This window comes from Pantherophis guttatus, chromosome 2, assembly GCF_059756535.1.
Source record: "Pantherophis guttatus breed Tessera chromosome 2, ASM5975653v1, whole genome shotgun sequence".
Lineage (NCBI taxonomy): Eukaryota > Metazoa > Chordata > Lepidosauria > Squamata > Colubridae > Pantherophis > Pantherophis guttatus.
In genome coordinates, this window is record NC_142064.1 from 228,542,281 (window position 1) to 228,557,795 (window position 15,515).

General features: G+C 38.3%; 1 protein-coding gene across 1 annotated transcript in view; it reads left to right on the forward strand.

Annotated features, from left to right (window-relative positions):
- Positions 1-15,515, forward strand: part of PLXND1 (plexin D1) — a 179,103-nt gene that overhangs the window by 151,144 nt on the left and 12,444 nt on the right. Inside the window, exons 29-32 of the mRNA XM_034431590.3 lie at positions 3,610-3,673; positions 11,702-11,736; positions 12,728-12,832; positions 14,864-15,027. Coding sequence (XP_034287481.2) covers positions 3,610-3,673; positions 11,702-11,736; positions 12,728-12,832; positions 14,864-15,027 — 368 coding nt within the window. The remainder of the gene's footprint in view (positions 1-3,609; positions 3,674-11,701; positions 11,737-12,727; positions 12,833-14,863; positions 15,028-15,515) is intronic.

Consider the following 15,515-nt stretch of genomic DNA (forward strand, 5'->3'; position numbering starts at 1 on the left):
CTTTAAACCTAGCTTTCCGCAGAGACCCCACGATCTGCTTCCTAAACAGGATTAACAGAAGCAAAGCAGGAAGGTTGCCATAACTCCACAAGACCTTCTGGGGAATAGACATCTGCCCTGGCGAGAAATTCGTTAATATTGCAACACATCAAGACTAATTAAACACTTTTCATGCAAAACAAGATATTGCCGTGGAAGAAAAAGCTTCATTTTCCCAGTAGCTGCCATCCATCCATCCTAATTAAAATCATGCCTTTCCTCTTCTTAACAGTAGTGTCAGAGTTCGCATTGATCTCTTAGGGGAGCAGGGGGTTGCCCACAAAAGAAGCCCACTTTTTTTTTTAATTTCCTTTGTGAAAAATAATTTCTATTTCATTTGAAGTGACAGTCATATAATTTAGGCCTTTCTTCAAAGCATTTTCACACGCATATACTAATTTCATACAAATAGCCATGGGACTGAGAGTGTACTACTTCTGTTTTTTTTTTTTTTTATTCCCTTCCGTTCTGTTGTGCCCAATTCTCCGAGACTGCCTGGACAATTCCCTGCAGTTTATTTGGGAAGGTTTTTCAGAACTGGTTTGCCATTGCCTGCTTCCTAGAACTGAAATAAAGTGAGTGGCCCAAGGTCACCCAGCTGGCTTTATGCCTAAGGCTTCAAGTCTCCCATTTTCTAGCCTCATGCCTTAATCACTACACCAAACTGGCTCTCATTACGTTTACGGTACCACAGCCTATTTCTTGGTATGATAGAAAAATGTGGGATAGACATTACCACCACCAGATGGATTCGCCATTGGCTGACCAACTGCAGTCAGCATGTAGTCCTCAATGGAGCTACATCTATGTGGAGGGAGGTACCTCAGGGTTCTGTCTTGGGCCTGGCGTTCTTCGTCATCTTCACAAGTGATCTAGATTAGGGAATAGAAGAGGAACTCATCAAATTTGAAGATGACACTAGGCTGGAGGGAATTACCAACACAATGGAAGATAGATTCAAGGTTCAGAAAGGTCTTGATAAACTTGAGCATTGGAAGATGCAGTGGAGTGATGGGAAAAGTAAAGTCCTGCATGTAGGCAGGAAAAACCAAATGCATTGATATAGAATAGGAGGCGCCTGACTCAACGGTAGTAACTAGGTAGGACTAGTGGACCACCACTTAAGTATGAGTCAGCAGTTTGCTGCAGCTGCCAAAAAAAGCCAATACAGTCCTTAGGCTGCATCAAGAGAGGGATATCGTCAACATTACAGGAAGTGATGGTACTGCTCTATGTTCCACTAATCAGGCCACATTTAGAGTACTGCCTCCAGTTCTGATCACCACGGTATAAAAGAGAGACTGAGCCCAAGGAGTGCAGAGAAGAGCAACAAAAATGATAAGGGATCTGGAGGCTAAATCATACAATTACAGATTAGCAGAGTTGGAAGGGACCTTGTAGGTCATGTAGCCCAACCCCTACCCCACCCTCAATGAACTAGGTATGTTTAGCCTAATGAAGAGAAGACTCGGGGAGGCATGATAGCAGTCTTCCAAAAGGGCTGTTACATGGAAAAGGGTGTTGATTTATTCTCTGTAGTACCTGACAAGAAGCAATGGGTAGAAGCACTGTCAGAGGGAGATTCAGCCTGGAACTAAGGAGGAATTTCCTAACAATGAGAATGATTAATCACTGGAACAGTTTATCTCCCAGAGTTGTGGGTGCTCCATTGCTGGAGGTTTTCAAGAAAAGATTGGGCAACCAGTTGTCTGGCATGGTATAAGACAGTGATGGCTAACCTTTTCTGGACCAAGTGCCCAAAGTGCGCATGCACACACGCGAATGGACGTGTGTGCGCCTGAACCTCCAAAATGCAATGTGTGCATGGCCCCATGCATGTGCCCTGCCCACGTGCATGTGCATGCCGCCCCACACATCTCACCCCCTGCGTATGCGCGGCAGAAACCTGAAGACCAGCTGGCCAGTGGGAGGCGCACACATATGTGCAGCGGAATTGAACTGTGGCAACGGCTTGTATGCCATCAGAGAGGGTGCTGCGTGCCACCTCTGGCACACATGCCATAGGTTCGCCATCACGGGTATAAGATCTCCTGCCTTGAGCAGGGGATTGGACTAGAAGACCTCCAAGGTCCCTTCTAGCACTTTGATTCTATGATTCTATGTCTGTACTTGATCTCAATTAAACCTTCCTACTTTTATTTATTTATTTATTTATTTTTCATATTTGTATACCGCCCTACTCCCGAGGGACTCAGGGCGGTGAACAGCCATAAATAAATAAAAACATACAAAAGTTAAAAAATATTAAAAAATATTAAATAATTTAGGATTAGGTTCAAAGATTAAAACATCCAATTTAACTAAAAGAGATTTAAAAGCCAATTTAAAGCCAATTTAAAGGCCAATTTAAAAGTTTATGTTTACCTATTTTTACCGTGGCTATGTATGCGAACTAGTCTGTAGTTTAATATGTATTTGAAAAAAACCTCCCCTCATAGAATGGACAAGGAAAATGGTATAACAAAGAATTCATACGTAATTTGCAGAGAACGCCTGCTATCAGAATATTACATTTCTGCCATCTCCTGTTCACAGATCTTTTGTGCAAAATCCAGTGTTTCTATTGTTCTGATGTAATGTTTTCCACAGGCATTTTGTCACATAAGAAAAATAGAGAAACACTTTATATAATATAATCCGCTGCCTGCTTATTTACAAAGTCTCTCTTTGCACAATGTACCTTTCTTCCTAAGTGAGGGCATGTTCAGTTTTGCATCCTTAAGGGTTGCATTTAATTCACATTGTTGTCTCTGCAGATACCTTAATATTTCCATCAAAATGTAAAATGGGAATTCTTTAATACTTACATGCATATTAAAGATATGATGCCGCGTAATGTAGTTAAATTAGCCAAGCCTTTAAAATAACTGTAGAACCAATAAAATGAATTTGCAGCCAAATTTTATTTTAAAGATCTGATAATGGGCAGTGGAGACAAAGGAGAGAGTCTGACAGATTAACAGAGTTGGAAGGGATCTTATAGGTCATCTAGTCTAACCCTCCACCTAAGCAGGAGACCTTACACCATTTCTGACAAATGGCAGTCCAATCTTTTCTTGAAAGCCTCCAGTGATGAAGCTCCCACAACTTCCAAAGACAAGCTGTTCCATTGATTGATTGTTCTCACTGTCAGAAAGTTCCTCCTTATTTCCAGGTTGAATCTCTTCTTGTTTGGTTTCCATACATTATTCCTCGTCTGGCCTTCAGGTGATTTGGAAAATAGCTTGACCCTTTCCTCTCTGTGGCAGCCTCTCAAAAACTGGAACACTGCTATCATGTCTCCTCTGATCCTTCTCTTCACTAGACTAGCCATGCTCAGTTCCTGTAACCGTTCTTCATATGTTTTAGTCTCCAGTCCCCTAATCATCCTGTAAGCATGTAAGTCTATAAGCATTTGTTAGCAGCAAGTTGCAGAAAAATGCATATAAACTAAAATGAAGATTCTAACTCTTTGCTAAATTTATTTGGTAAATGTCTCTCAGTCATTTTGCAGAAATGTCCCAATTTGCTCGTTCCTAATAAGATTTTGCTTCTCCCTCTGCCTCATAGATCCCTGATGGTGCCTCCCTAGCCATGAGTTTAACAGATAAAAAAGACAACACTTTAAGTCGAGGTAAGTCGACACACATTTTCTTTCATAAATATCCTTGGATTTTTCAGGGAGGATTTTAAATTATTATCATTATTAAACATTCTATTTCATTAACTAAAAATTAATTACTGTGACAGACATTTGTGGTTTAGCCCAATTTGGTTTTGTGTTACTTGAATGAAGAATGGAAGTTACCAAAAAAAAAAAAATCAGGGAAACAATTTTTTTTAAAACAAAAGTTGGCATGAGAAGAAAAGGGTATGAACCGTTTCTCTTTCCCTAGTTTCTCAGTCTTCTACTTAATTTGCAGTCTCAAACAAAAGATGTATAATTGAGTATCACGGATAGTCTAACTCAAAAAATTAGCATTGCCTACATGTTTTAAAAATAGTATTGCAACTTTTGAAAATACCACTGCTTTTTCTCGAATTTGCTGAACAAAGCATTCTGGAGGCAGAAATAAATGTGAGCTAACTTTATAATTGGAAGCAGAATTAGATGGGTGGGAGGTTAAGCAATAGTGGATCCAAGGGGTATAGAGAGCCCAAAGGAAAGGGAGATTCAACCCCTTCCTTCCAGCCATGATCCCAATTAAAGAATTTCCCCATGTTATGTTAGGAGGTGGAAAGTTAAATCTCAGATTCCGTTACACTTTGGATCCAGTAAAAATTGGACTCCAAAATCACTGATAACTCTTCTATGCTCATTTATGACCATAATATACATTTTTCCTCCTTTTTAAAAAAAGCTTTCTATTGATGACTAGGCTTACATGTAATTTATCACTGACTAACCAATGAAAAGGAAAACAAATTGAAAATACAAACTTGGAGGACAAACAGACCTCCATAAATCATCTTAGCTTTATTTTATTGATTATAGCTAAATAATCAATGTGACTATATTTAAGGGGCCAAGAGGGAGGGCAGTTTTCATTTGGTAGTTTCAGACATAGCTGGATATGAAACTTTCAGCGTGAGATTGGACCATAGGGATTAGTTGAGACTGCTCTTGTTTATCTTCCTCCCTGTAGTTTAGCAGTGTTCCTGTCCAAGCTCCTTGACATTGTAGCTGAGTTGGCAATGGCATTCCCCAGGTTTATAGTTCTGTGAACTTTAGCCAGCCTTCTCTAGGACCGGAGTCAGAAGTGGCTCAGATGTTCATAGCAACCATGGATCTGGTCCAACTTACTCAGGGTCTAACTCACAAAGGAGGTCCCCCCCCATTAGGTTTTTGTCTTGCAGATTCATACCATGGGGGATGTCATGTCAAACCCCTTGTCATGTCCTTCTGGCCATAGAGTTTTCTGAGGCTAAACCACTGCAGGGGAGTAGGATTTATTCAATTGCCTCACTCCAGGCAACCAATAGACCCAGTGCCATTTCAGAGGGAACTTGACATTTTTTCTGAAGCCCTGATGCATGGTATGGCCAAGGCCTTGGTTGCAACTTGGAATGAGCACATGGAAGGGGTCTTGGACTGGAACTGATACACACTTTGGGGCATCTCCTGAACTCACAAAAGAACTGTTAGCTACTTTAGCTTAAGGGTACTTTTGCACAGTTGCAGTTTGTGTGCCAGTTGTGCCCATTCCTGCATCGGGAGGCCTTGCTCATAATTACTCATATATTTGTCACTTCCCAGTTAGATCATTGCAATGTGCTGTACATGGGGCTGACTTTGAAGACCATCCAGAATTTACAATTAATCCAGAATGCAGCAGCGCACGCAGTTTCATGTGCCCTTTGATTTACTGGCATTGCACTTCTGCTATGTGAGCTACATTAGCTTCTAGTTTCTTTCCAGTTGAAATTCAAAGTGCTGATTGTTACCTTTAAAGCCCTGCATAGAATGGGTCCTGGTTATTTATGGAGCCACTTTTTCCTGAAGGTATCACCATCTTCCACTGAGCATTGAGAGCTCTATGATTGTTTATGTATTGGGAAGTGTTTTATGGTTTTGGCAGTGGTTTGCTCTCCAAGCTTGTTTCAATTTAGATTCTGAACTTTTCGTTACCAGACTAGGTAACATCATCAGTATTTCTTGTCCCGTCCTCTTTAGTTTATAAATGTGTTTTATGGTGCTAGGCTTCCTAATGCCTGCCTGCCTGCCTGCCTGCCTGCCTGCCTGCCTGCCTGCCTTCCTTCCCTCCTTCCTTCCTTTTTACTACTCCTATTGCACATTAATTATCCATACTCCTATTCAGCCACATTAGATATGGTGTGCTATAAGCCAAGATTTTATATCTCTTTGTATTTGGAAATCTCACAATATTTTAATCTGGTCTTTTTTATTACTTTTTCAGCTATATGTTCCCACCAATTTTTCATTGCTGGAACATAATCATTTTTACAGATGTTCCAGTGAACCATTTTGGTTATTGTATTATTTCATTGCTTATGTGATCTTCTTGCACAAGCTGAGCATATGATCTGCTGTTTTCTCTATTTCTATGTACAATCTGCATTTTGAATCATTTGATGATTTTTCAGTTCTGGCCTTGATTGCGTTAGTTTGAATAGCTTGCTCTTGAGCAGCCAATATCAAGCCTTCAGATTCCTTTTTTAAATGTAAGCCATTGTCAGCTTTTATCTTATTCATTTCCCCTCAATCTTTTGTAGAAATTTATCATGAAATTAGTATTATGATTGTTGACATTTGGCATTTTTATCCACCTATTGACTCCTTCTGAGGATGGAGGAGGAGGAGGTGGTTTAATCATGAAGTGCTGATCTGGCAGGATGGACATGCTCCAAGTCTTCTCAACCACGAGGGTTGCCTTCTCTGCCATAAATCCTGCCTCTGGAACATTCTCCCTCCAGAGATTAGGATGCCCCTCCCCACTCTGCTGACCTTTTAGCAGGCCTTGAAAATCTGACTATATGCCCAGGCCTGTGGTCCCAAGAGTTTGAAGGGCTCTGTTTCCTGGTTATGTTGACACCAATGAATTATAATATCTTTAGCTGCTATATGTATTCATTTATTTTTATTGTATTTTAACTGTTTTAATTGTTTTTATGATTGTTCGCCATCCAGAGTCACTGGTTTGTGATGGGAAGCTATATAAATTGAATAGATAAATAAATAAACTGATAAAGAATAATTGACCCTAGATCCATAGGTGTACCATAACTTTGGGCCTGAATCTCCTTTATCCCATTGGACATTGCCAAATTAAATATCTTATTCAGTTTTAGGCTGAATTTATTAATGTCACTGCAGAAAGTTATTTCTGTTTTCTGTTTGTTGCATAAAATATATGCATGGTGCACCAGTAATCAATATTTTTGTTACCTTTATTTCTCCCTGAATCTCCCAAGGGAGCATTGTTAAGCAATAACATATGTTTTGCACTATAAATAGAGCTTAGAAAAATGTATCTGAAAGGGGAACATAAACCCTAGTCTTCTTTCCAACTGCAATCTATTCCAATGTGAAAAGCTTTATTTATTTATCTGTTATCAATGTTTATATCCTTCTCCAGCCCTAACATCTCTGGGCAGGTAACAAGAGAAAACATGCAAAACAAGTAAGAAAAAGAGAGAAAAACATGTAACAAAGTGCTAAAAATTAAAAACCCAAAGCATATTTGAACAAAGGTTTCTTCTAATACTTCCGCATGTCCATAATTTACCATTTCCATCTGAAATCTAATATCCCCTGTATGGAGTTTGTGGAACCCATGTAGTATCAGAATTTCCTTTAGTATTCACACAACCTATCTGTCAGTAGTGGTATTCACTTACCTTCGCTACCGGTTCAGAACTGTGAGTGTACGCGCCATGTCTGCGCATGTGCAGAGCATCTGTGATGACATCCAGGCAGGTGGGCGGAGCCTCCCTCCACCTCTACCGGTTTGCCTGAACCGGGTAGAACTGGTAGAATCCCATCACTGCTATCTGTCCCTTCTAGTGTAAAGTGTCTATGGAAGTTCTCAGTCACCCGGGTCATGGTTATCTAGTGGAGAATGGCTTCTAATGGAGAATGGCTACATACTTTCAAAAGAGAAATGCAAGCCTCCAGCATTATTGTCATGCTCCTCTTCTCTTCCTTGTGCATCTAGAGCAGGATTGGTGTCAGCCCTACAAAATCAAGAAACATATGCTCTGTGTGCCCAAAACTACTTTTATTAAGATTAGCTATAGAAATAGACTCTTGCAGGCTTGAACGTGCTCTTCCTCTTGCTCTCTTTTTTTTATCTTAGTGTGAATTTTGGGTGTATTTGTCTTTTTTGCTCCTCTCCCCTCATCCGAGCTTCTGCAGGGTTCACCTCTTCATTGTCTTGGTAATGGATCTTCCCTCTTGTTACTCTCTACAGTTGGGCAATCTGAGGTTCCATGGTCAGATACAGGTGTCAGGGTTCCAAGTAACACCCCCAATGAAAGAAGATTCCGAGGCTTGAAATTCCTCAAAGTTCCATTTTATTAGAGATATCATATTGGCACATCTGGAAAAACCTGAATCTGAAAGCTTCCAGGTTTTTCCCACCCGAAAGAAAGTCCAAATCCCTTCCCCTGCACCCACATGTCTATCACATGGTCCTATCAAAGCACTATCCCAACTGGAGATGCCTTCCAATCAAACACCTCCAAGTGCAGGCAAAATGTCCTTGACTCTCTGAGAAAGGAATGTCATTATGAGTACATATCACCCCTGCTCCATACAATCCCCCCTCCCAGTTTCCCACAGCAATAAATGAGGCAGGTCTAAAGGCCCAAGGCAAAAGATGGCTTCCAGGCCTGACAAACAGGACCCCTTTTACTGTGGCCTCAGAGTTTCTGCTCTGCTGCCAAAACTCAATGGATTACTTTCTCATCATTTTGATAAAAACACACAAAAATAGCAGGGTAAGCTCTAAGGTAGGTTTCAGATAATCATTCCTGCAAAACAAGAACATCCTGGCCCTACTCATGCCACAACACAGGGACACTCTGCAGTGCTACTGCTCTTCTAGTGGCCTTTGAAATAAAAAAAATAGCAATGGAACACCCCAAAAAATATACAGCTGTTATAGAAAAGATATCTGAGTCCTGGTAAAGTACCATAAGAAAGAAACTCCAAACAACCCCACTTTGATTGGGTTAGATATACTGTGAAGTAGAGAGAGACTTTGACTGGATTTCAAAATTCCACTACAAGACTTTCATTCCATTAAAGTATATCCCAAGACACCTTGTGGTTCCTGTTTTCTGACTTTGCCTACCTCAAAGGAAAAACCTTTGCCCTCAGCATTCTTAGAAAGGAAAAGAAAAGGATGGGAAAATTGAAATATGTTTTAAGCCTTCAAGCAATGCAGGAAAGAAGGGAAGGGAGGGCGAGGGGAAAGGAAAGGAAAGGAAAGGAAAGGAAAGGAAAGGAAAGGAAAGGAAAGGAAAGAAGAAGGAAAGGAAAATTTGGGATTTTGAGTTGGATATAGCAGATGGTCTGAGAATATTATCAGTGATTATAATCAAGCAAACCATGTGTTTACAGCTCTTTGTGTTTGCACCTGTATTGCCAGAGAGGCTGCTTTTGGGCGGGGAGGGGGAGCATTTGGTCTGCCTTTTAAAGGTTGTTGTTTTAAGACTGAAGATGATAGCTCTGTTCCTCTTGGCTTTAATATTATATTTTAATTTTGTTGTTTTTCAGTTTGGATTCTGGTATTTTGTTTTGTGTACTGCCTAGGGGAGCTCTGTTAGAAAAGAAAGCTGGTAGAGAAACGAATTTATAAATAAATACTGTCAGGTATGTTTTCTCTGAGGAAATGGCAGTAATGGTAAAGGATGAATCTTTCTATTTGAACTCCAAGAAAGAGACATAGATACCTATTATGCTATAGAAGCATGGAAATGAAACCATATGGGCTTACCCTATGGAAGGTTTGGCAGCTCCAAATTTTACAGTGGAAGTGCCTTTTATTTTCTTGGAGATTTCCAGTATCCATTTGGCTGGTACAGATTCTTCCTAAAAAATCTCATGGCGTAATAAATCCAGCAGACTCTGAGAAATAATAACCCTCTTAAGGCATTATCACTTCAGGCTTGCAAGTTATTGTTACTTCAGGTAGGTATATAATCCACATTTAAATTTTACATTACAAGATAAAGCTCAAAGGCAATCTAATCTTCATTCCTAAAGATGTTCTTTTTCTGTTCAAAATGAACACCCTCATGAAACTAAGAAAAATTTCTGTAGCTTGGAAATAATTGACCTATCATGACATTGCTTTGTGGTGAGTGACTGGATTTTGCAAAGCTGGCGTGTCTGTGGCAGTTGGGGGAAAAAATAAGATACAGTAATTTATGTTGGTGAATCCTACCATTCATCTAAACGCCTTCAGTGACATCCACAAAACTGAGTAGGATTGATGGCTAGACAAAAGAAAGACAGAACAGAGACACTTAGCGCCCTGTTCACTGCAGTGCATGACTTTCTTTGAATAGCAGCCAGCAATCTGAGGGAGAGAAGAAATACGTATATGGATGTCCAAAGAGCAGCAAACAGTATTTTGGCAGAGCTATAAGGAGGCCCAGGCCTGGAGCCATCCATAAATACAATATAACTTTGGTCATCAGACTGGATGTTATGAGGTCATTTTCTTTCCTTTTTCTAAACAGCATGCTTCTTGACCCTTGTTCTTCAATGGCTGTCTTTTCTATTGTGACACATCAGCCGTCAATCTAAGTCAAGTTCAGATCCTGGGCAAGAATGGCTTTTAGCTGGATAAGTGGTTTACCAGTAAGTAGGTCAAGTTTTCGGCAGTCGCCATAGCACTATGGAACTGGAGCTGACCAAACTGGTACTGGAACACCCCCAAACCTATCAATGGCAAATTTCAAAAGTCACCAGTGAAGAGGAACATAGCAACTATGCAGTGCTATTTTGTTTTTCCCTAGAAAATAAAACATGTGAACAAAAAGAATGGGTGTGTGTGTATGCGCGCATGCATGCTTGTCTGTCTGTCTATCTCTCTGTCTGTCAGCCGGACATGAAAGTATTCTTATGGTGTAATCCATAATTTTTACCCAACATTTTCCTTCACAAGGGCAAAACAATTTCCTTCTTCAATCTTTACTATATCATTTTAAAGCTTGTCTGATCCTGGGGATTTACAGTGTCAGAAAGAATCAACTGCAGAGAATAGTAGAGAGGCTCAGGGTAAAACCCCATTTTTGGATTTCCTCCTCCAACAGACATCTCCTCTCTACCTCATGAGAAACAAAAAAAAGGCCTCTTTGGCTCCAGAACTCATTGTGTCTTTCATTGTTTGTATCTGGCATAAGGTAATGAAATGAGCAGCAAACTTCTGTTTATTTTTCTTGCTAATATAAGCAATTCACTCACAGCTTGCAGTGACCACACACAGTATAAATGTGTTTCAAGTATTTTGGATAACTTTTGCTGTAAATGAGTAGATATAAATATCCTGTTGCTGAAGCATGTGTGGAAGTATACTCTTACATTATTATTTTTCCTGTACAGAATTCATTTCTTACTGTGTTTCTATAGCCGAAGCCTAATATAAATAATATTAGATTCAATAAACATTTAATATTTATATTAAATATGTACTCATAAACTTGATAACAAAAACTTGATTTAGTTTTTCTCTAATCAAACTTCTACTCCAGATATGTAACTAACTGCAGGTGGAAGAATTGATTAGACTCCTTTTAGTTATCAGATGTAACCTGATTCTTTCTAAAAATCTATTTAAGTGGTTTTCAAGGAACTGATAAATATTCAGTGATAAAGGGCAGCCATAACAGACATATACAAATTGAAAAGCAAAACTGGAATCCAATATACATTCCCATTTCAGGCTCATGCATCTAGATCTCAAACTATTTTTAAAAAATACTTTTAAAAGCCAGGTAAAAATTCTTTGACCCGGTTAATCTTTCATGGGATAATGGTACTCAGGTTCGTGTTTGAACTCAATAAACTGACATGCTGATCATCTTCCATAGTAGATATCCTTTACTCTTGAAAGGGGGAAAAAACCATGCAAAATAGTACATTAAGCAAATTCTTACTTTGTTTTTCTCCTGTTGTTGTTTTTTTTTCCAGTAAAAGATTTGGACACTGAAAAATACTTTCATTTGGTGAGTACTCTGTTCCAAGAACAGTGCAGGACGTTACTCTGCCATTCTAGGTGGGCCAGACAGATTTTCCTTAGAGAGGAAGTTTTTTCCCCCTCAGCTGCATTCTCTGTACAAAATAGCTATCCAGAAAAACGACCCACACACCAGAAAAATGTATGAGTGACATGGAATAGATAGATGAAGTCTATCCCAAATCACAACAACTTTATGCAAAGCTGAGGAAAGATTTACAAAAAAATAATTTGATGGTTGGGAGGCAGGCCTGGCCCAGTGTAACTATAACCAAGTCTGTTCCTAGTGAAACAAGGCCCACCCCCTGCTTTTTCCTGCCTTACAGTTTAGTAATGTATAATGTAAGGACAGTAAAGCTGCACATGGTTTATTGTAAAGGCAAATATAAAAATGCTTTCCATATGCACAGTGTATGCAGAACGATAAATTTGTCATCCAGTCAGTTTATTGGCCTAGGATCAGACTCATTGGGGAGGGGACAGTTTAGACTCTTGGGGTTCTTGTGTTGTTTGTGTAATAGGATAATAATTGAACACACAAATTTGGCAGAGAAAAGGAACGCATTCAATTTTTTTTTAACTTAGTCTCAGTCATAATCTTGCATGTATTTCTAACATATTTTATCTTCCTGATGATTGCCAGTTATCAAAAGCGAAAGAATTGTTGTATCTAAGTGATGTTTTAAACAGCCGAATTCATTGTAAAGTGAATCTGTTGCAAAATTCTTCATTCACTGAAAGAGAGAGGGGAAAGGAAAGGAGGAGGAAACAACCAATACAGCTGTGGCAATAGTATAAATTATATTTAATATTGTTCCATTGTTCATAATCTCATTGCTCTGGTTTATAGCATAAAGAAATAGTCTTTCTTCTTTTTTAAAAAATTAATGCTTTGTAGTCAGCTGTTATATTAAAAAAAAACTTTGTAATCGTACATCATCCGTTGGTGAGTGGATTTGTTCTTTATTGTTATTATTCAGGTCCTTCCCACAGATGAACTAAATGAAAATAAAAAATCATATCGACAAAGTCATAGAAAAAAAGTTCTTCCTGAAATCTACCTAACCAGATTGCTTTCCACAAAGGTAGGACATTAGAGGTGCATTGAGTGAAAAGATTGATATATATCATTGGTATGGAAATTATTGATCCCAGATGTTTGGTTTGGCATTTTAGAAATGTTCCAACCAACTAACAAAATCAAGTTCAACTAAAATTAACTCTGAATTACCCCATGTTTTACATTACATGAGAAAATAGCTATCCTTATGATTAAAAAAATGAAATTTTGTAGTGCAATTTTGTATACTTTTTCTGTAAACATTTGTTACATTTAATGGAACTTGTTTTTAGACAAGTGCGCATGAAATTAAATTGCATTTAGTAAAAAGTAAATGTAGTTTAATTTCATGCATACTCTTGGTAAATTGCATTTAGTAAGGAGCACAGGGGCTTACATGGTTAGGATTTTGGATTAATAAGCAGCAAGCCCATGTTCGAGACCCAAGTGCTGCCATGGGACGGAGTGAACTCCTGTCCTTTGCTCCAGCTCCTCCTAGGGACATGAAAGGAGCCCCCAATTGGGCACTGCCCGGGCAACGATGATGTCACCAGCTAATCCTTTCAACCTGAAAGCATCTCAGTTCTTCTGACTTGAGTGCAATGTGAGTAAAGAGTATATTTCATTGAACTCACCAGAAGTTCATTAATATTTTTATTACTATAATGTTGGATTAAGTCAACTCAGATTACTATGTTGATAAAAATCCAGATTTTATAAAGTTTGTAAATAAAAAAGACAGTTTAGGATATTTCATTATTTTCTTATTTTGTGATACTAGGTTATATTCTATAACCTTGTGATACTAGGTTATATTCTAATATTGTTTAAATATTGCATTAGATTATTACCCTGCTGTTTTCATCTTGAGTATTGTTTTATGATGTGTTACTAAGTTTTGGGCATAGTGAATCTATATATCATGACTGCTTTGAGGGTTATACAGAGTTTCATGTTTGTTACTGTTTATTACTGTTGACTAATAAAATTGCAAATCATAATTATAGACAGAACTGAATTCAAAAGAGACATTTAATTCTTTCCCTACCTATTGTGTTTTTGTTAATATTTATGATTTCTTTACCTTACAGCTTTTTGTATTAAGCAGGTGAAGTGATTGAGTGAAAGGGTTAAGCTTTCTCCTTTTGATCCTAGACTACATATCATATGTAGATTAACAACTATGTGCTGACTAAATCCTTTATTCTACACCACATTATTTATTCCACTAAGTTAGACCTCTGGTCCAATGGTCTATTTATGTGTCATATTTCTATAATAATCAATACCCAAAGCAGTTAACAGTAAACGTTAATTTTTCCAACACAGAATAAGATAAAGATCAATTTGCTAGAAAAACAGAAATAAATCTTAAAAATTCAATATAAATAGCATAGCATAAATATAGTATTACAGTAAAACAACCACTATGAAACAAAATCAAAACTAACAGTTCGTTTATATTTTTAAAAAGCAAAGTGTTTTTACAAATGCATATAATTTCAGTTTCTTATTTTGTCATTAAAATAACTGGAAAGGGAAATATGACAGTATTTCTTCATCTTATGTGTTTTATACTCAAGAAAAACTTAGTTATCTACTGCAACAATGGTGAAGAATCCCATCTACTTTGGGGGAAAAACCATAGAGTATCAGTGCTAATGCTTTTAATGGACTTGGACACAGATGTTGGCTAGAAGCCAGTCTGTAATTCCAGTGCTTTGTGATTCATAATTGGAGGCGAGATCACAGAATTGCCAGGGGTCTATAGTTTTTCCCACTGTTTACCACACAGAACAATCACAGATGTGCTCTTAGATTCCAGAACCAGAGAAGGAGAATCTCAGTGCCAAAAAGGATTAAATGCTAACTAAAACTAATTACTTCAGTATATACAAAATTAACCCAACTCTCACGAAAGATTCCTCCCTCTTCGCTCGATCAGTGTTATTTCAGATTTCTTCAACTTAGCCTGAAAAATAGTTAAAGCTTATTAATATTTTATTCATCATTGTTGTCCCTTTCTTAATGCAAGTTGAATATTTTTATTCTTCAGGGCACACTGCAAAAATTCCTGGATGACTTATTCAGAGCCATTCTGAGTATCCGAGATGACAAGCCACCTTTGGCAATTAAATATTTCTTTGATTTCTTGGAAGAGCAAGCAGAGAAACGGGGAATCTCTGACCCAGACACATTGCACATTTGGAAAACCAACAGGTTTGAAAAAGAAGTTCCATAATTTCTGTCTTATACAGGTTTACTTCTGAACAAGTGCCTTTGATCCTCATGGTAGTTTCTCAGGAGGAAGCATATGTAGAAAATGAATGAGAGGAAAATGTAAAGAGAGCAGGAAATAATTGCAGCTCAATGCTTTTCAAACTCGCACCACATTAATTCCACATTATTTAAATACTGCATTCATTTTTTATCGCCACAATGTAAAAGAGAAGTTGAGACTCTAGAAAGAGTGCAGAGAAGAGCAACAAAGATGATTAGGGGACTGGAGGCTAAAACATATGAAGAACGGTTGCAGGAACTGGGTATGTTTAGTTTAATGAAAAGAAGGACTACGGGTGACATGATAGCAGTGTTCCAATATCTCAGGGTTTGCTACAAAGAGGGAGTCAAGCTATTCTCCAAAGCACCTGAGGGCAAGACAAGAAGCAATTGCTGGTAACTAATCAAGGGAGAAGCAACCTAGAACT